This window comes from Sceloporus undulatus, chromosome 2 (assembly GCF_019175285.1).
Source record: "Sceloporus undulatus isolate JIND9_A2432 ecotype Alabama chromosome 2, SceUnd_v1.1, whole genome shotgun sequence".
Lineage (NCBI taxonomy): Eukaryota > Metazoa > Chordata > Lepidosauria > Squamata > Phrynosomatidae > Sceloporus > Sceloporus undulatus.
Genome location: NC_056523.1, coordinates 16,513,674 through 16,534,847, shown reverse-complemented (window position 1 = coordinate 16,534,847; position 21,174 = coordinate 16,513,674). Strand labels below are relative to the sequence as shown.

The 21,174-nt window shown below is 44.3% G+C and overlaps 1 protein-coding gene across 3 annotated transcripts; it reads right to left on the bottom strand.

Annotated features, from left to right (window-relative positions):
* Window positions 1-3,227: 3,227 nt before the first annotated feature.
* LOC121920894 lies at window positions 3,228-20,941 on the bottom strand. Of its 3 annotated transcripts, XR_006101791.1 has the most exons (5): window positions 20,005-20,941; window positions 17,875-18,041; window positions 7,670-7,782; window positions 6,739-6,905; window positions 3,228-5,566 (listed from the first exon to the last, which is right to left on the bottom strand). XR_006101791.1 is itself a non-coding variant. In XM_042448174.1 (3 exons), the coding sequence occupies exons 1-3, from the start codon at window positions 20,156-20,158 to the stop codon at window positions 15,211-15,213; spliced, it is 1,053 nt and encodes a 350-aa protein (XP_042304108.1). In that variant the 5' UTR covers window positions 20,159-20,941; the 3' UTR covers window positions 14,620-15,210. The 3 variants fall into 3 exon arrangements, 2 of the variants coding, with proteins under 2 accessions (XP_042304108.1, XP_042304109.1); XM_042448174.1 differs by lacking the exons at window positions 3,228-5,566; window positions 6,739-6,905; window positions 7,670-7,782 and adding an exon at window positions 14,620-15,942; XM_042448175.1 differs by lacking the exons at window positions 3,228-5,566; window positions 6,739-6,905; window positions 7,670-7,782 and adding an exon at window positions 14,620-15,107.
* Window positions 20,942-21,174: the final 233 nt, after the last annotated feature.

The window sequence follows — 21,174 nt, the reverse complement described above, 5'->3', positions numbered from 1 at the left end:
GTAGTAGCACCTTTGAGACTAACTGAAAGAAATTGGCAGCATGAGCTTTCATAGACTGCAGTGTACTTCCTCACATTCCTCTGAGGAAGTAGAATGAAGTCTACAAATGCTTATGCTGCCAATAAATCTCTCCACATACTGTTTCCTCAGACTAACACAACTCAATCTTTGAACTCTACCAGTAAATATAGTTGATGGGGTCACCCTGAGCTAACCAGAAACACTCAGCTGAAGCATACTCAACTGTAAGGTTACCAGACTGAAAGGTAGGGAGGACTTCTGTATCTTTAAAGGTTGGTTGCAAAGAAAATGGAATTTCAGCAGCTGCTGCTTGTCATGCAACCATGTAACAAGAAACCCCTGCTGAACTGCTCTCTTCTTAACAGTGTAGGTGCGTTGAACTACGACTCTGGAGACCAGGGTTTGAATCTTGGCTCAGCCATGTAAACTCACTGAGTTATCTTGAGCAAGTCACACTCTCTCAGCCTCAGAGGCTGGCAAACCCCCTCTGAAAGCTTACCAAGAAAACCCCATGGACAGTGGAATTCATATATTGCTCTTGTGAATAGTAACCATTATCTTATCTGCCTTTTCAAAATGGGTTTTCAAAATGTGGGTAATTTAGACCGATACCATACAGTGGCAGTGCATGATTCTGCTGTGGCATCTGAGGTTATTATATTTGCCTAGTACTAGTGACAGCCAGTGATGGCCTTATCTCCTTTCAAAGGCTTTTGACATGCACTTGGCAGACTCTGGAAGGGATGCTGGAACTTGAAAGAGCTATTTTTTTTTCATTGCAAAAACTGAGTACAGTATGAATCTGCAGATCCAATTTATATTGTGTTCTGGACAAGTATCACTTTCCCAAGGTAACTTTGAGCCACTTCAGAGATCGTTTTGTGGGTTTTTTGGGCTATGTGGCCATGTTCTAGCAGAGTTCCTTCCTGATGTTTCGCCAGCATCTGTGGCTGGCGAAAGCCATATAGCCCAGAAAACCCACAAAAAACTATGGATGCTGGCCATGAAAGCCTTCGACTTCTCTTCTGATCATCCACTACCACTAGGCATTTGTATAGACATATGCCCGCTGATGTCCTATGCTTTGTTTAGCAAGGACTCTTCAATTTGTGGTATTCTTTTGTATTTAATTCTGGGTATGTAATTTATGTGCCTTGTAGGCAGCCATGCTGCCTATTTCTAGTTTGCTATTAACTTTAGAGGAGCACTTTTACTTTTCTCATATGTCCTTTACCTTCCAGCCTCAGTATGTAAAAGAGCATTCCTGGAATGCAAAGGAGAGCCATTCATGTTTACATCTTTGAGATCGTCTTTAATTTGGAATGATGAAAATTGGCCATCTAATTTGATCCATCTATTGATAATCGTAGGACTTGAACATATTTTGCTTGTTCCTAAAACATGAATGGGAGTATAGTTTGGTTCACTCCCCCCATATAATGCCTCCCCCCCTTTTGCTCTCTGTATGAAAATACTGCTTTCCAAAATCAAACAATTTCATTGTGTTTTTAGTCTGTGATGTTTATCACACTATACTCTTAAAGTGCTGCTATTCCACTTTGACTCCTCTAGCTGCCTTCTGTTGCATTCTGGGATTTGCAGTTTTAAGGAGGAGTATTTAGAATTCTCAGGCAGATATAAGAATGAGTCCTGTGGGACCTAAAAGAGCAAGATCTATTCACGCATTACATAACCATTGCATTTAGATACCACTTTTAACTGTCATGGCTCCATTGTCTGGAGCGTTGGGATCTGTAGTTTTATGACATAATCAGAATCCTTTCTCAGTGAGCTCCAGCACCTCAGAAAACCAGGAGCAACTGCATAATGTGAACAGCACCTAATACACTGACTGAGACCCACTAATTCATGGACAATCTACTGTATCTATTTGCTGTAGATAAATAAAGGGCTACTGAGAATTTTAAGTGTTTATACAATTTCAGTAAACACGGTTGTGGGTTGGGAATGTATACAGTTGGATTGGAAATGCAGAAAGTACAAACTGTAACAATTAGCATTAGCCATCTAAAAAACTGTAGCTGTAAAATAATCTACCAGCTATTTTCCCCCTTTCACCAAACCACTTGTAACAGATCCTGAACACACACTAGTCAATTGCTTTATTCAATGTTTTGGATCCAGGATCTCCCTTTGGAAAGGGAAAGGAAGTCTTCTGTCCAGGTCTCAGGGATTTCATAGCGCTGTCCATTTAGCAAGTTCCAGGTGTACTGAGGAATGGGGGAAAACAATGGAGCAGGGGAGTCCAAATTTCTTTGCACATGCTTAAATCATAAATGCAGCCTACTAAATTTGTGCCCAAGCATCTGAGAATCAGTGTGGTTTTGGAGGACTTTAAAGGGGAGATGCATCAAATGGAAGGTCTAACTGTCATGGCAGCAAAATGCTACCATCAGCTTCAGAAGCATTAGGCCTGCCAATGAACCCCATCTCATGTGCTAGGGAACAGGAGAGGGCTTTGGCACTCACTGCTGCTCATGGCTTCCCAGTAGCACTTGGTTGGTCACTTTATGGAAGAGGGACAAGATGAACCCTTGAGTATCTAAAACTAGGGGTCTTTGGATATGATACCAACAGATGTGACAGCTGATTTGAGACGAATAGCTGGCAAGCCTAGCAAGCCATTGCTTCTCTCTGGCTCAGCACTCACGGGATTTTACAGTATCTTTGGCCCATTACACAAGGGCTCTTCAGGCACCCCCATCACGTGATAGGGGTTGGCCGGGGACCTAGCGTCCACACCGGCCTCACCCCTATCACGTGACGTGGCGTAATAATGGCGGCGCCCTATACACACAGGCGCCACCATTATTACGTGTTGGAAGCACAACGTCCACACGTCATGCGGCATTTATGACATCATGAGTGCACCATTGGCGCCTTGCAGCGTCATAACTGCGCCTCCAGAAGCGCCATTTTGGGGCTTCTTTTTTGCTCTGCGCGGGAGCCGCGCAGTTTGGCTCCTGCGGCTCCCTCACAGAGCAACCAGCAGCGCCGGCAGACTGCCACTTTTAGACAGTCTGTAACGGGCCTTTGAGACTGAAAGATGTTGGTAGCATGAGCTTTCCTACAATTGAGCAGACTTCCTCAGCTGCATCTCCAAAGGCAGGCTCATGTCTTGGAAATCTCATGATACCAGCTTCTTTCTTTCTTTCTTTCAGTCTCAAAGGTGCTATAAGATTCCTTTGAAAACTGATTTTTCAGACTAACAATGCTAGGTCTTTGAATTCTGGCCCAACACATGCACTTGACCTGCATTGTCAGGAACCTGTTGATCTCCCCAGTTTTCCTGCAGTTTTATCTATATTTAAATCAAAGTTGAAAATGCCCACGATCCAAACCACTGTTTATGAATACACATTTTCTCTTGGGCCCAGCACAAGGTGAAAGCTGCCTGGGCCACACTGAAGCCAGAGATATTACGTTTCCAGAAATGTTAAAGTCATGGAGGAGGGGATGGAAATATGAGGAAACCCTGAAATAAATGCCATTCTTATTATGAGACATTAGTGCAATTATAAGATTTAAAGTAAATTAATTTTAAAAGGTTTTGAGTAAAATCAGTTTTAATGTGGAAAGATATTAAATTCTTATTTTCAAATGAAACCATCTTCATCTACTGGTCATATGCTATTTATGACAAAGCACAGCTGGAGATGAAGGCTTTCACGACTAGCATCCATAGGTTTTTGTGGGGTTTTTCAGGCTATGAGGCCATGTTATAGAAGAGTTTATTCCTAAGAATAAACTCTACAATATGGCCTCATAACCTGAATAACTCACACACACACACACACAAAACCATAGCTGGAGAGTTCACTATTATCAGTTCTCAGTTCAAACCTTATATCCTAGAAGGCCACCACCCCAAATTTGCAGCTCTGTCTTTGGAACAGGGTACACTAGTACAAAACTGAAGCTTTAAAAGTGATTCAATATATATGCTAAATAGTACTTCTAGGTTACATAGAATGCAAAACGAGGGGGAGACTTCAAATTCTTTAATTCTGGGGATTGCCTTTACTACAAATTTTCTGGCAACCACAACCCACCTGATGTTTCTGAGATCTAACTCAGAATTATGGATTATGGAAGCTAAATCCCCCAAAACTTCAGGTGCCCACCTCCTGGAGTAAACCCATCTTAAAAAGCATTTCTCTCACTGATAAAGGGATTTTTCCCTGTGGAACTTCATTTTTCTGTTGGAACAAAAATGACAGTTCAGGAAGGGAAATAGGGAAACCTCCAATCTGCCCAGCAAAATCTCTAGAGGGCTCTTCATTGCCAATCAATATTTAGGTCAAGGCCTTCCCTGACGATTCTAGTGAGGAGCTCTTCATACTCCTCCTTATCTATGCCTGGGCAGCTATTCAGGATCAGTAGTTCCAGTGGATTCTCCAAGGACAACAGCAGGTGGATTGTGCACATGGATATCTTCACTTGAACTAGACTAAGGTCACAGAGTTGTTGCAAGGCAGCTCCAGGGGCTTTCACCACCTCCTTAAATACTTGATCCAGGGAGAAAGGCAGACGGGTCAAATTCAAGGATTTTAGACAAGGTGATTGTTTCATGAGGTCTACAACACACTGTCTTAACACCATGGCATGGTAGTGAGGCAGGGGAGTCCACTTTGTGGAACACTCCACATAGAATTTAGAAAGCTGAGGAAATTCAAGGGGAAGGCTGAAATCCCAGTCTGTGGTCTAAGCATCTAGCTGTCTGTCATGTCTAGGCCTCGGTGGAAAGAATGAAACTTCGAACTCCTGGAGTTTTGGGCAATGGCGCAGCAGAGCATGGAAAGAGAATTCTTTCACAAAGGAGAAGTCATGGATTATGAGGGATTGAAGTTGGGCCCCAAGGAATGCTGTCACTGGCAAAAGGTCCCTCAGGTCCCTGGGGCTGTCTTTCCCACAACTAAGGCTCAAGTGAGTAAGATGGCGGCAATTGAAGAAATTTGGGACCAAGGGAGAATTGTTTCTAAGCTCCACATTCACATTCGCCAAAAATGGGCACATGGCACTCAATATAGGCAAGAACGACTGGCCAACTTTATCTATTTCCAACAGGGGCAGAGAAAATGTGGATCTCCCCTCATTCATCTGGGTGGAGATCATCAGCTGTGCCACCTCAGCGAGGCTGGGAAACCCATGGGGCAACTGAACCTTCTCAAATTGCCGCTTGTGGATTATTACTACGGCCTCGGAAGCAAATTCATGACCCAAGTGCTTCAGATTGGATAATGCCAGCAGCATGAAGGCCAGGGCTGAAAACTGGTCTCCCCTGCCACCCAGTCCAAAAATGGCAAGCTTTTCCAATGCCTGGCAACAGAAAGAGCCTTGAGTGCAGTTATAGGCAAGATGGGGAAGAGAAACCAGAGACAGTTTGTTACACCAGGAGATGTTGAGTTCTTGAAGCCGCTGGCAGGAGGAGGCCAGAGCTGATAACACTCTTTTGTTGCACTGGGTCTGTGAGAGCAGTTACTGGTATCCACTTGCATCCATGGAGATTCAGCGAAGAGAGATTCTGCCACAGGAAACAGAAAAGCATGTCAGAGAGAAAACGTACAGTTTATTGTGGTTTGCACACTGCCCACATGGGGGTACAGTATGCTCCTCAACCCCACCATTTTGGCCAAGGCAAGGAGCATCCATTGACCCTCACCAACCTTCTCTTATATATTTTTTAAAAAGTATTTGATCTCAGGGTATTTGTAATTTTATTCATTTCTGCTTGTGTTTCCCAACCTTTGTTCCTCCATTTTATTTGGACTTTATATCCCCGAAGCCCCAGTCAACTAGCGCAACATTCATAAATTATCAGAGTTGCAATCTAAAACATCTGCAATCTAAAAGGTTGGAACTACTCATTTCTATTGTGTCCTTTTCTCAAAAATAGGACTCAAGGCAGCTTACAAATTATTAAAACCAGTACAGGTTAACAAAACATAGAAAAACATCACTACTATGTGTGTGTGTGTTACCTAAAAAAAAATTAAACCAACAACACAGCACATTGTTATAAGCCCATTCTAGTCGATTCCTAAAAGTCTTTTAAAAATTGCAAAGTTTTCACTTTCCATAGGAAAGAGGAGCCATTGTAATTTAAGAGTTTCTTAGTCTGGAAGGAGCCACAGGCCTCTCCCTTGTGTCCATAGGTTTCACATGCTAGAATGCCAAGTGGTGCTAAACAACCAACAAGGGTGCCACCAGGAACAGGATTTCCCCATAGGCAAGGAAAGAAGCACACAGCAAGGCCCTGTTAGCAACACAGCGTTCCCCAAGTGATTCCTGTCCTGTACAGTCCTGTGACAGCCCTTCTGGCTCAACCCAAAATTCCATCAGATAACCACAAGAGCAACAGCACCCACACTTTCAAATGTTAAGAGGCATAATGCCTATACTATAGGAAGGAATCTGATGTGCAGCCAGATCCTTCACAAATGTGTGTGTTCTCATTTTAAAACCATCTAAATTGGCAGTCATCACTACATATTGCGCATCTGAATTCCACCTTTTCACTTTGCACCATCTTACAAAGTCCTTCCTTTTATCTCTCCTGAGTTTCCCAGGTTGAGTAGAAAGCAGCAGGTTTTAATATAATAAGAGGGAGAAAAGCTTCTCCTTCTCTCTACTCAGTGCCTAATTTTACATTCCCCAAGAAATCCATGTCCAGTTCGTTCTCACATATAAGCTTACCTTGCAACGCATAGCGATGATTCGGGCAGCATCCCTCTTGACCAAGTCTGAGCAAAAGGAAAGGTTGAGCACTGTCATTTGGGGCAAGATGAGCGAGTGAAGCAAGGGAGGAGTAAGGCGCTTGGTCCTCCACAGGGAAAAGATCAACTTCTCGACATGGAAGCCAGCTGTGTGGACAGAGAGAGACAGGAAAAACCCAGGATGGGTTTGTGAAATGAGGCCAGTGTCAGGTAAGAGTCCTAAATATCCTAAAGGCGCCAGATCCTTCTTGACCCTGGAAGGTAAGCAGGATTAAACCTGGTTGGCAGTCATACCTCTATTAACAAAACCTCTAATAAAGAAATCTTTTTCTGCCTGCCCAGGCTCCCCTTTCCTCCTGGTCCTCTATCTAGCAGAAAGTTTTTTAGCAGCATTAACATTGAGAGAATGATGGGAGGGCTAGATAGACTTTTGTTACAAGGTTTCAGCAATGGAACTGCAGTAGTCAATGCAATAAAGCTTGATCTGAGAAAGACTGAGTTCTGCTCTAGCCAACCCTACTATTACTATTACTTTTATTTATTTATTTCATTTCTATGCCACCTTTTTCCCTAAAAGGGATACTGTAGCTGTATACAGCTGCCTACAAAAGGCAAGTCTGTCTCTCTGGGTACCCCCCAACATGTTAAAATAACACTGACAGCTTATACAGTACTGCAATTTCTTTCTCACCCTTTTAGTCTCAAAGGTGTTACATGATCCTTTTGCATATTGATATTCCAGGCTAACATGGCTAGGTCTCTGAATTTATCCTCAGGTTGCCTAGCAGATGGGAGGAGGGGGTTATCAAGGTATCAGGAAGGAAGAAAAAGAACCCACTTCTTGTGACTGTCTCTCCCCCAGTTTGCTGAAGTATACAGCACAATAGTAGTACAGCCACAGTACTACTTACCCAGGCGGTTGTCCCTGTAATCTCTGGCCCAAACATGCTTCATATTCTCAGCCACAATCTCCAAGCTCCTCTCCTCCAGCAAGCGCTCTCTATTTCTTTTGGGCATCTTGCTTCTGAAGTGAGAAAAGAGAGACAGATATTACATGTTCCACAGGTTTAGGAACAGACTCTTAGAGAGTAGATGGGCCTTTGGGTCTAAGCCAGTCTGGTTCTTACAAAGATGCAGGAATTAGGGTCCTGGTGATTGAGTTTGCATTCTGCAGTGCAGATTAGACCCCAAATGGCTGTCTCCCATGTCCTCAGCAGAGGAGCTTGTGAAGATGGTGATACCGAGAGAAAGACCTTCTCTGAAGTTGTTCTCCTGTCCCATAAAGTCCATTTCCAACTTACAGAGACCCCAAGGTAAACCTATCACAGGGATTTCATGGCAAGTTTCTTCAGAAGGTGTTGGCTATTGCCATCTTCTGAGGCTGAGAGTGTGTGACTTCCCCACGGTCACTCAGTGGGTTTCCATGGCTGAGCTGGGATTCCAACCTGGTCTCCAGAGTCCTATCACAGGCTTTTCTGGTTAAGAGATCTATATCTCATCTATCTATCTATCTATCTATCTATCTATCTATCTATCTATCTACCTATCTATCTAATCACTGACACAGACATACACAAGACTCTGGGAGGCATGGTGGTTTGAGTGCTGCAATAAGACTTGAGACCAGGGTTCCAATCCTGACTCAGCCAATGGAAACCCAATAGGTGGCCTTGGGCAAGTCATGCTCTCTCAGCCTCAGAGGAAGGCCATGGCAAACCCCCTCTGAACAAAGCTGGCAAAGAAAACCCCAGGATAGGTTAGTCTTCGAGTCACCATAAGTTGGAAACAAATTGAAGTCCCACAAAAACAACGTACACAATATATAGAGACACCAGAGAGGCCTCTCTCTCACACCCTTTCCAAAGGTTTCCCAGAGGCGAAAAGAATGAAGGGGGTCAGGCTCCCCTACTTCGATCCCACTCCCTGGACTCTCACCACGTGGGGACGAAGAAGAAGGCAAAGACTGCCAAAAACTTTCCTGGGAAAATTGAAACCCCTGGGAGCCTCAGGATTGGCTGTTTGGGGCTGGGGTCTCCTTCCCCATTGGCTGCCTTGCTCCAATCAAATTCCGTGGGGAGGATTTTTGGGTTCAAGTGGGTTTCCCTTAAGCCTGGTACCTTCACACTTGTTGTTGGGTGCCTCCAAGTCTTCCCTGACTTCTGGGCCCCCTAAAGGGACCCTGTCTTGGGGCTTCCTTGACCAGGTTTGTTCGGAGAGGACTTGTCTTTGCCATGCTCTGAGGCTGAGAGAGTGTGACTTGGCCAAGGACACCCAGTGGGTTTCCATGGCCAAGCAGGGATTCGAACCCTGGTCCCGAGTCCTAGTCCAACACTCTGACCATGTTGGCTCTCTGCCTTAAAGCCTCCCTGCAACTGAAAATAGTGGGCCAAAAATGCCTGTGTGGAGCAAACATGTGGCCTGTGGATTTTGGAAATTGCATGAGCCACTGTGTGCAAAGGAGGAGGAGATGGGGATAGAAAGGATGAGAGCAGGAAGGACTATAGCAAGAGGGAGTTGCATGCACCTCAGGAAACCAGTCAGGTCTATGAAAGCTAATGCTTCAGCCTCCTTCCCTCAGGCTCAAAGGTGCTACAGATCCCTTTGCATTCTTTCTCTCGTCTCAAAGATGCTGTTTCTGATTTATGGAAATCCCAAGGCAAATCTATCATATGTTTTCTTGGCAAGATTGGTTCACAGGAGGTTGGCCATTGTCTTCCTCTGAGGCTGAGAGAGTGTAACTGGCCCAGGGCCACCCAGTGGGTTTCCATAACCAAGCCAGCATTTGAACCCTAGTCTCCATATCCTAGTCCAGTGCTCAAGCCATTGCACCACGCTGTTCCATCTCAAAGGGGCTACAAGGTCTCTTTGCCTTCTTTTTCTTAGTCTGGAGATCCCTTGGAACCCTGATATTCCAGACTAACCCAGCCATGTCTCTGAACTAATTCCCTTTTATAAAGCTGGAAGAGAGTTTGAAGATTTCAGCAGGCCTAAGACCTGCACAGTTTCATGGAGACCGAAACCTGGGATGGGCCAGGGCTCTTCTTCTTTTCTGGAGGTTGGAGGGAAAGCTCCCACCCTCCCCGCCATTTTGGATGCCTTTTTGCCTGCAGGGCTCAGAAACCCAAGGTCTTGCCTAATGGGCAGAGCAAGGAGGGCTCCCAAATGGCATGGAATCTTCTGCTCCCCTTCCTTCCTCTCTCCTGTCTTTAGGTCTCACCTTGCCTTGCTGCCAACCTGGGCAAATGGGGCAGCATGGAGAAAAGGGAGCAGATGGAAATAATGGGGCTTTCTGAGCCATTTCCAATGTATGGTCACCCTATCACATTATTTAGATTTATTCAGAAGGAATTTGTCTTCCTCTGAGGCTGAGAGAGTGTAGCTCTAACCCAGCTCACCCCATAGTTTTCCATGGCAGAACAGGGATCCGAACCCTGATTTCCCAGGCTCCCAGTCCCATGCTCCAGCCACTACATCATGCTGCCTCCCTGCTGGCTGCTGCCCACCTGCAAATTAAGGCAAAAGGCCAAAGGGGTAAAGAGCAATGGAAGGTGAAGGAAGTGGGAGGCAGGGGACAAGTGGGGAAGGAGGGAAGGAGGGAGGCATGGTGGTACCCTGAGGTGAGGGTAATGGAGGTAGAAAAAAGGAGGCTAGGACCCAGGTTCAAATCCATGCATGGAAACCCACTGGGTGATCTTGCACAACTCACACTCTCATCCATAGGGTCCCCAGGAGTCCAGACCAACTTTAGAGCAGTCATGTGAAATGTCTCAGTTTTCATGCAAATATTCCAGCCTGAGGTGAAATTGAATAGGCCCATAAGACCCTTTCCTTTGCTTTTACAAAAGATCTGTTCCTGCTTGATAAGCACCAATTCACCAGTTACCTCCACCTCTGGGTTATTTTTATAATCTCTTCTTTCTAAACCTGTTTTCTGGAGGCATAGGCCCTTATCAGATGAGTGTGGAACTGGGGGTTTTGCGCACTGGGTGGTTCGAATTCGTGTTATTTCGCTAAGTACCATCATACCAGCATTCGAATGGCCCAATCCGCACTCACGGTGGAATGCGCGAGCTGCCGAACTGAATGCTTACTGGCTCCTCTTTTTGGAGGTGTTGGCCAGTGCGCTGATAAGGGGATTGCGATATCCTGGATTGGGGCTTTGTTCGATCTCAGTGCGAATGGGTCCTGGTGTTGTGACTACCCAGTCCTGAATTCCATCGCAAGATCCCCAGTTCCACAATTTTTTACTTTCGGTGGGTCTTTCCTCTTGCCGTTCCAGGGAAGCGGGGGGGGGGCGGTTCCAGCGGCCTCCCTCCTCCTCCTCCTTCCGGCTTGAGAGGCTTCCTGGCTGCATCCCAGGCAGGGAAGAGGTGCGGGCCGCTGGAATCATGGTTCCAGCGGCCTCTCCTCTCCTCGCCCGGTTGAGAGGCATCCCTGGCCTGGCATCCCAGGCAGGAAGAGGCGCGGGGGCCGCTGGAATCGCGATCAGCAGCCTCTCTCCTCCTCTCCCGGCTTGGGAGCCAGCCTGGCTGCCTCTCAAGCCGGGAGGAGGAGGAGGAAGCTGTAACGGTGGCGATCGCCACGATTCTAGCGGCCCCGCGCCTGTTCCCTGCCTGAGATGCAGCCCAGGCTGGATCCCAAGCCGGAGGAGGAGGGAGGAAGCCGCTGGAACGGTGGCGATCACTGCGATTCTAGCGCGCCCCGCACCTGTTTCCCTGCCTTGGGATGCAGCCCAGACTGGATCCCAAGCCGGGAGGAGAGGAGAGAACTCTAATCAAAGCATCCCCATTGACTTAGATGGCCATCCAGCCTCTTTGACAGCCGCGGAATGATCCTCCCCCCCCAGAATACATACACACACACTCACACACACACACGTAGAACCGGGCATTGCTAATTTGTTGCAAGGGAAGGTCATGGTACGTTAAAAACCAAGCAGGGAATGTAGAGAGGAAACAGTAACGGGCAGTTGTATCGCGATTGTTAATGTGCATGAGCTGGCTCTCCAGCTGTTTACCAGGCTGTCATGACGTGACCTCCCCTTCACCCCGGAAGAGTTTAAGGTCGCAACCCATGCAGGGCACCACTGAGCATGTGCGAGGGGACCGATACGAATCGGCCAATCCTCATGTTGAGCACCTGGTGTGACAAAACATTCTGCACTGAATGCACTTCGCGCGAATGCGGATTGGCCAATTTGAATCCTGCCAATGCGGAAGGACTCCCAGGTATGACAGTACTTTGCGAAATAACGTGAATTCGAATCGCCCAGTGCAGAAGACCCCCAGTTCCACACTCATCTGATAAGGGCCCTAATCTCTAACCATATTGCCTTGCCCCACCCATCACAACGTTTTTTTAAAAGATATCTTTTGCTCTCAATGAAGAGAAAAAATATTTAGCTTTAGAAAACTAATAAAGTGGTATAGAGTGTGAGTTGGCCAAGATTATCCCATGGGTTTCCATGGCTAAGTGTGGATTCCAACCTTGGTTTCCAGAGAAAACGATGCTCAAACCATAATACTGTGCTGGTTCTGCCATACCTCAGGTCTATTTCTTATGAATGGCAGAGGTTTCATAATTCAACATTCCCATGGGACCCTAAGATGTCAAGGCTGCCTCTTGCTTAGATGCAATCACAGCTTTAGATCTTTTTCCAGTTTCAAGCAACAACTGGATTTTCTTTTTTACAGTGGCTCCATGCTGGGGAAAGATCATCCAAAAGGACAGGGATCAATAAAGGAATGAAGACATTTCAGCTTAGTAGTAACATACGAATGAATTCCCCCAAAGAACCAAGCAGGAGTGGAGGCTGCTGTGTTGGTCCTGATCAAGCAGTTTTCATTCTTTGTCCAGTGCAGGTTTGCAATTGCCACACTCTGACGCTGAGAGAGTGTGACTTGGCCAAGGTCATCCAGTGGGTTTTCATGGGCGACCCAGGATATGAACCCTGATCACCAGAGTCATAGTCCAATACTCAAACCACTACACCATGCTGGCTCACAGAAGCGTGGATATTTTGTTTAATAAGAATCATGGTGTCATAAATCACTCCACTCTGTCCAGAGACTTGTGGAAGCATGATTCTGCTTTAAAACAATGTGTGGAGTCTCCTGTGCCTTATTTTTTTCTTTTTCTTTTTAACAGAATATAACTTTGAGGCAGCATTGCTGCAACAGTGAAGCTAATAAATGGCAACTGCATGTCAAAAGTATGCAAGGAGACTGCAGGTCACTCATGTTGCCTATGCCTGCTTGAGATTCAGATCAGTGAAGTCTGTTTGGAGAAGACAAAATCTTCCCTATTTTTTCTGTATATAAGCAACAAATTCATGTTTTGGTATTGGATTTATATCCTGCCCTTCTCCCAAAATGGGATTCAAAGGACCTAATGGGGTTCAAGGTGTACCCAGCTAACACATTGTCATCTGCTTTGGGAATGCTATTCCACTGATAAGTGGTATAGAAATGTACTTGCTGTTGCTATTGCTATAAGATGGTTCCATAACAGGCTAAGACTGGGGAAATAGTGATCCCTCAGGTATTTTAGGCAGCTCCTGAAATATCTTACTATTGACCATGCAGTCAAGAGCTCCTGGGAACTAATGTTCAAAATACCTGGAGTGCCAAAATTTCCTCCACTCTTTACATCCACAATGGGATACATTTAGGGTGAGCTGGGCCAAAACTAACAAAATGAATTTGACCATGGAGAAATGTAAGGTACTACACTTAGGGAGAAAAAAATGAAATGCATAGATATAGGATGAAGGACACCTGGCTTAACAAGACTATGTGTGAAAGGTAGCTAGGAGTATTAGTAGGCAACAAGGTGAACATGAGTCAACAGTGTGATGCGGCAGCTAAAAAAGCCAATGTGATTCTAGCTTGCATCAACAGTGTCTAGATCAAAGCAAGTAACAATACCACTCTATTCTGCTTTGGTCAGGCCCCACCTGGAATATTGTGTCCAGTTCTGGGCAACACAATTCAAAAAGGACATTGAGAAACTGGACCATATTAAAAGAATCGTTGCCCTGATTCTATTCCTCTTTTAATGCCACAGGGCAAACAGGGCGTGTAGGGGAAAGAATGTAGGCGAGAGCACAGTAGGCCCTCTCCACATTCACTGGGGTTAGGGGCTTATGAGCCCCATGAAAGTGGGAGGGAAACTTTTTTTTTACCTGAGAGAATACCTCTCTACAAATCTCTAGACTCTTCAGCCCAACTCTATGGTCAACATCCACATGAAAGTGAAGATAGAATTGGACTGGAGGACCTACAAGGGCCTAAAGAAGTGTTGTCTCTAGGAATCTCTAGGTCCTGCAGCACAATGTTTGTTGGATGCTGACCACAGACTTGTGCTGAAGGATCTAGAAATTTCCAGAGAGAACATATTAAACAAATCCATGAATAATCAGAGACACAAATGTGGAGGTCCGACTGTACCTAACAACGGTCCAAAACACACTGCAGAAATAATCAGTCTGAGACTGTTTTAACTGCCCTGTCTCAGTGCTAAGGAATCCTGGGAACTGTAGGTTATTGTGGCACCAGAGCTCTCTCACAGAGAAGGCTAAATGTCACACAAAACTACAGTTCCCAGAATTCCGTAGCACTGAGCCAAGACAATTAAAGCAGTCTCAAACTGGATTATTTCTGCACTATGTTTTGGACCAATGCAATGTACTCTCTAGTCCCTCCAGATGTTGTTGCAACTCCTACTGAACACCTCAGACTTCCTTCACATTTACCCACAAAATAGTTCAGAGGCAAAAGCTTGTATAAAAACAAGCTTTATTAAAAACAAATTAGCTTGGCCCCATGAGGAGTGGACCTACCATTCCAGGCTGGTGAAGAGGGATATTTTTTCTTCATTTCCACTTGATAATCAGTTCAAAGCTTTCTTTATGGACCCTCTGGAGGAGACCAAAGTAGTCTGTCTTGCTTATGTTCAAACATTCCTCTAAGGAAAGGATGCTCAACTGATTCTCTGAGGAAAACAGCAAGTTGATGGTGCCAACCGATATCTGAGCCTGAACCAGTGAGAGCTCATGAAGATGTGACAGGGCAGTGCTAGGTGGTTTTAGCACCTTTTGAAATGCCTTATCCAGGTAGAAAGGCAGACAGGCCAGAGTCAAAGTTTTGAGAAATGGGGAATATTTGAACACAGATACCAAGATATTATTCACTACCGCTATATGCCAGGGAGGCAGTGGATTCTGTACATCAGTGTGCATTATGAAAAACTCAGAAAGTTGAGGCAATTGGAGGGGAGGGAGGCTCAGATCCCTATTTATCTGTTCATTTTCTGTCTCATTCTCTGTCTCCCTGCGAAGGCCAAATATCACTGGAGAGAGGAAAAAAAGATCAAATTTCAGTAGATTTGGGCAGGGGCTCAGCAAGCTATGGAAGGTCAACTCATCTTTAAAGGTGAATCCCTCAAGTGACAGTCATTTAAGCTGTGTCCCAAGGCATGTTATCACAGGAAAAAGCTCCCTCAGGTCCTTTCCCATGCCATCAATGCTAAGGTGGACAAGGTTGTGCCAGGACAACAAGTGCTGATCCAAACCATGGCTATTTCTTAGGATCACAGAGACTTCCAACAGGTGTGGGCACACAGCACCAACCTTCGGCAAAGAGGAATCAAGCACACCACATACTTGCTTGAGGCCCAAGGTAAATCTGCTTCTTTCCTCATGTGGGTGTGTGGATGCCCTGTAGCGTGCCACTTCCTCAAGCGAGGGGAACCCAACAAGCATCTGGGTGTGGGAAAATTGCTGGTCATGGATCAGACGCACAGCTTGTTCTGTAGCTTGATTACCCAAATATTTCAGACTGGGCAATGCCAGGAGCACAAAGGCCAGAACCCAAAGCAAACTGAGATGGTTTGGACCGAGCATCACTCCCTCAGTGGTGAGCCCCTCCAATGACTGGCAACAGTAAGATCCTGTAATGGGGTCATAGACCAAATGGAGGAGGGAATCCGGGGTCAGACTCTTGCAGTGAGCGATGTCCAGCTCATTAAGCCCAAGGCAGGATGTCCGAATGGTGGACAATACTTCTGTGTTGAACTGGGTAGCTACAAGCTTTAGTGTTGTGAGGCGTGGCAAAACTTTCACAAGGCCAACTAAAGCATCTGCAGGGATCTGGTCGCAACAATTAAGAATCAGCGAGGTAAGATTCTACCTCAGGAAACAGAAAGAACATCACATGAGCAAATGCGAGATTGATTTGGGTTTGTATGCCTGCATATTTCATCCATGAAATTTACACTGTCCCCAACACCACCTTTTCAAGCCAAAGGAGAAAACATTTATGGATCCTGACTCTGTTTTCTCTAATGTGAAATGTACATGTGCCATGAGGGTATTTCTGTTACAGGCACGGTGTCTTGCGTATTTTGGCAAAAGTCAAACAGTGTATGTTTGAGACATCATTTCCTAATGCATCAGACTGGAAATATCATAGAGCAGAATCCAGGCCCACCAATAAAAACAGCACAAAAGATACCTCCCATCTTGCAGAATCTTTAAAATTCACAAGATTGTGGCAGAGCAATTTTTTGCTGGAGGGCAAGGGTGGTGTAGTGCTTTTAATACTGGACTGTGAACTCTGGAGACCAGGGTGCAAATCCCTCCTCAGCCATGGAAATCCACTCTTTCAGCCTCAGAGGAAAACAAAGGCAAACCCCTTCTGAACAAATCTTGCCAGGAAAACCCTGTGATGGGTTCACCATAAATCAGAAATGACTTGAAAGCGCATAACACTTTGTTTTGCTGATTAAAATCAGGCACAGAGCCAGAAATTTGGAAATCAGATAGCCTGAGTGTAATAAGGGTGATCAGCCAACTTGAATGAGAAGCATGTGAAGCCAAGAGGAGTAACTGTCCAATTGAGGAGCCTATCCACACATATGCTCCTCTCCCTTACTTGCTATCCTCTGAAACCTCTACATGACATCAATATGCATTCAACCATGACAAGCACACTGCAGTTATATTTGAGTTTGGTGAGATTAAAGAGTAGTCCATCCCTGCAGCCTCAAACCTGAGGATTTTGTTACCTGAGGCAGAGCATCGAATGACACTTCACCTTGCCATTCAAGGCCTAGAAAACTGAGATTTAGATCCCACCCCCACCCCACCTCCACAAAAGTCATACTAAGCATAGATCAACCCTGTCAATGTGCACCATGGTAGACTCTTCATTATACTGTATTTCTCTAAGCTCACTGCTAACCCAGTTCTAAATAATGGCTACAGAATAGATAACTTAAGAAACTAATACTGTAATCCACTGAGCCATACCAAGGACAAGAGTTCTTCTAATTCAACATCCTCCTGCTTCCCCCCAGTGTTGGAATTAGACTGTCCTTCTCCCAGAGCATTAAAAAAGTTACTTAGGCCTGTTATAGACTGCCAAAATAAAGCTGCTTCGGGTCTCTTTGGAGATATGCTGTTTAAATGATGCATGTATCCTAAGAATCCAGAAGCTGCACCAATGCTACACTCCAGTGCTTAGGAATGGAGTGTGGCTTTGGCGCAACCTCCAGACTCTTAGGACCCATGCATCCTTTAAATAGCATACCTCCAAAGAGACCCGAAGCAGCTTTATTTTGGCAGTCTGTAACAGGCCTTAGAACAATAGGAAGAAGAATTATAAAGGTACACAAATAACCAACAATAAGATGTAACATAGACAACAGAGATGGAACATTTAGAAGAGAATAAAATTAAGTGAAGGGATGTTTATTGTATATATCAGGCACTTTATATATTTGAACAATTTTTAAATATGTGTTTTCATTTTTGTTGTCAATGTTTTTTCTTTTTCTTTTCATTTGATTTGATCGTTTATTTATTTTAAGTCTGTTTATTTTCAATAAAAATAATAAAGAAAAATAACCTCGATAACAATAACAATTCTACCTTTCTTGTGTCTTGCTGCTTCTCTCAGGCACTACTTGAACTCAATAAGCAACAATAACAGAAGAAGAAAAAAGAAGTTCCTTTACAGAACTAGAACTCCTAGAAATTTCCCAGACTCCATCTTAGAGACAGGATGTCCACAAGAGATTTCTCTTTCCAGATCATCTTTACTCACCCACCCCTTACCTTGCAGCGTACTGAGATGATGTGGGCAATTGTCCCTCCAATTTGCTGTGACCAGGGTCTCAAGTTCAGTTCCTTCAGCTGTGGCAAAAAGAAAAGGTGCAGTAGGGCCGGACTCATGAGTTTCCTCTTTCTCATGATATTGAGTAATTCATGGAGAAGGGAGCCAGCTGGGAATGGGGAAAGGAGAGAAGAGACTGTTAACTCTCCCAGAAGATGCAAGCCAAAAACCAGCGTAAGATGTGAGAGTGTCTCAAAAATATTATAAGTTTTCTTCTTAGTACTTGGCTGCAGTCACCATTTTGATCCATGTATGACCCTAGTATGGGAGCTCTTTAGCTACTGTGCTTTCTTGATTGTTTTTAGGTTGTTTAGGTAGGGAGCTCCAGGTGGCATACATGGTCCCCTACCACCCCATAATGCCTTATAAGTATCCTATGTTATGAGAGACAGCATGGTGTATTTGTCTGAGTGTTGGACCATGACCGTTTAAATGCTGGCTTGGCCACTAACCTTGGGTGAATTACATACTCACAGTCCCTGTGATAAGTTCACCATAAATCAGAAATAACTTATCCTATGTTGTCCAAGTCCCATATTTGGCAACTGGGATGCTATGAACCAAGCTTTACGCAACTACAGAATAGAAGATATTTTGGATAAGGCCAATCATTTCAGCTGGTGCAGACACAAGAGAGAACCTTCTCAGTTTCAGTGCTCCTGGGCTTTGAAAATCTCTCCTTTTCACCAGCAGGCAAAGACCTTCTTGTTTAAATAGCCTTCAGCCTTGGCTGACCAGGGTGCAATGATGTGGAAATGGATGTGCTGGTTTTGGTATGTAATGGGTATTTTTAAAAAATATTTTTGATGTTTTAGAATAAGTGTTTTAACTGGATATGTGGTTTAATCTTTTTTTAAAAAAAACTTTTTGCACTCGTATTGTTTCAGATGGTCTGTTTTAATTTATATTGAATCCCATTTAGGAGAAAAGGAAGATGTAAATCAAATAAATAGAAAGAAGCAAATAAAATAAACAGGCTGATTGACTATTTCTTGACGAAAGAGAGTGAGGAGGTGCGCATGGGAGAGCAGTGGCAATACAGAGACAGAAGGAAGACAAGTCTTAATTCCTTTCCCCCACTGAAGCCAATATTCAAATGAGCCTGCAGGTATAAATGCCCAGTACTTCCCAAACATTCTTTTCTATATCTCCCTTCCCCTCGTTTTAAAGAAAAAATACACCAGGGATTTAAAAAAATAATCTTTTTATTAAATACAAAAACAAAATATATATATATGAACACTTGGTTGCGGACATTATAAAATCATAACCCCACACAGTAACTACAAACATAACCCTAAACTAAACTAAATGACCCCAACTCCCTCTCCCTATATAAAACTATGATATTAAACACTATAAACACAAATCCAATTAACAAAACTGACACAAACTATAATTGACTTCCCCTTTCCCAAACCCAAGGAGCAACTTCCACTTGACTCACCCTTTGATCTGACCATCTAGACTGATTTTCTATCAGCATCTGCCGAATGGACTAAGGCTTTGAGAGGGGCAGCACTGTTGATGGAAGCCAAGCCCTCTGAGTTAAATTAATGAGGGGAAGACAATGTGAGCCATCCCCATAAACACAGGAAACAGGACCCTAAAGTAAACTAAATGACTGTGCCAAGCTCCCTGATCTCCCAACTCCCTCCCCCTATATAAAACTATGACATTAAATACCATAAACACAAACCCAGTTAACAAAACTAATGCAAACTATGGCTGCATCCGCACTGCAGAAATAATCCATGTACAAACTACACTTCCAAGAATTCCATAGCATTGAGCAATGGTACAGTAGTTAAAGCAGTGTCAAACCGGAATATTTCTACAATATGGATGCAGCCTATAATTGACTTCCCACTTTCCAAACGTAAACTTAAATATGCAGAGTGCTGTTGGGGGTTTTTATAGCAAATATGCAGCATAGGTTAGTGGATGGATCATTAGGGAAAGGTCCTCACCTCTCTATAAGCCTTCCTAACCAGATGAGCCGACTGCAAAACTGTGGTTGGGACTAAAGCAAGGGAAGAAAGCAGGGAGTGTGCTTGTTGCGTGATTCTCACCCAGTATGCTGAAGGGCCCTTTCATGTCATGACTGTGGTCCCTGTCCAGGCTGCCATCCATAGCGCAATGCTTAAGCCAGAGCCTTTCCATATTCTTAACCACATTCTCCAGGCACAGTTTCTCCAGCGAGGGGACACTCTTCCTTTTGGGCATGAGGCTTTCTAGAGTCACAAGCAATAAAAAATTCAGTTGATTGAAACAGGCTTTCTAGAGTCACAAGCAATAAAGGATTCAGGTGATTGAAACAGAGAGCAAGAAAGACTGTTCTTTCATTGGACGGGAGAGAAGAATTTGGCCAAAGAACTTGAAAACTGACTATGTGAATCAAAGCCCTGCCTTCTCCCTCACCCCCAGCAACAAAAGTGGTTTGTGTCCTTAATGACAAGTCACAAATCATAAAATCACAGATTCATAAAGCTGGATGAGATCTCAAGGGCCATGCAGTCCAACCCACTTCTGCCATGCAGGAACTCACAATCAAAGCACACACACACACCCAAACAGATGGCCACCCAGCCTCTGTTTAAACAACTCCAAAGAAGGAGACTCCACCATACTTCAAGGAAGCCTATTCCACTGTTCAGCAGCTCTTACTGTCAGGAGGTTCTTTCTAAATCATTACTCAAGCCAACTCCCAATGTACCTTGGGAAGTGGTAGTAGATGGTTGTGTTGCATACAGAATATTCTCATTGTTTATTTAATCCAAAGGAGATCATTTTCCAATTTACAATAGTTTGCCATTTTTTTCTAAATAAATTTCAATTCAGTTGTATGTAGTTCAAATGTGATTTTAAAATTAAACTTCTTCCATTTCAAATGTGCTATTAGTTTGGTAGCGGATGTGACAGTCAGTGTGATGTAGTGGTCTGAGTGCTGGACTGTAGCTCTAGAGATCAGGGTTTGATTCTCCACTCAGCCATTAAACCCACTGGGTGACCTTGGGCAAGTCACACTCTCTCAGCCTCAGGGGAAGGCAATGGCAAACCTCCTCTGAACAAAACTTGCCAAGAAAACCCCACGATAGGTTTACCTTAGGGTTTCCATTACTTGGAAATGACTTGAAGGCACAACAACAACAACAACAACAAGAAATTATTAATGCAATGGATCTGTTCCATTGCATTAGCTAGATGTTGCCTAGAGTCACATTTAAATATAGCAAAGGCGA

What these genes read in the sequence shown, in the direction of transcription:
- LOC121920894 (XM_042448174.1), bottom strand. Translation starts at nt 20,158, where the DNA reads ATGCCCAAAAGGAAGAGTGTCCCCTCGCTGGAGAAACTGTGCCTGGAG. An exon ending in AGGGCCCTTCAGCATACTGG is followed by an intron (nt 18,042 to 20,004) that starts GTGAGAATCACG and finishes CCCCATTCCCAG; the next exon opens with CTGGCTCCCTTCTCCATGAA. An exon ending in TCATCTCAGTACGCTGCAAG is followed by an intron (nt 15,943 to 17,874) that starts GTAAGGGGTGGG and finishes TTCCTGAGGTAG; the next exon opens with AATCTTACCTCGCTGATTCT.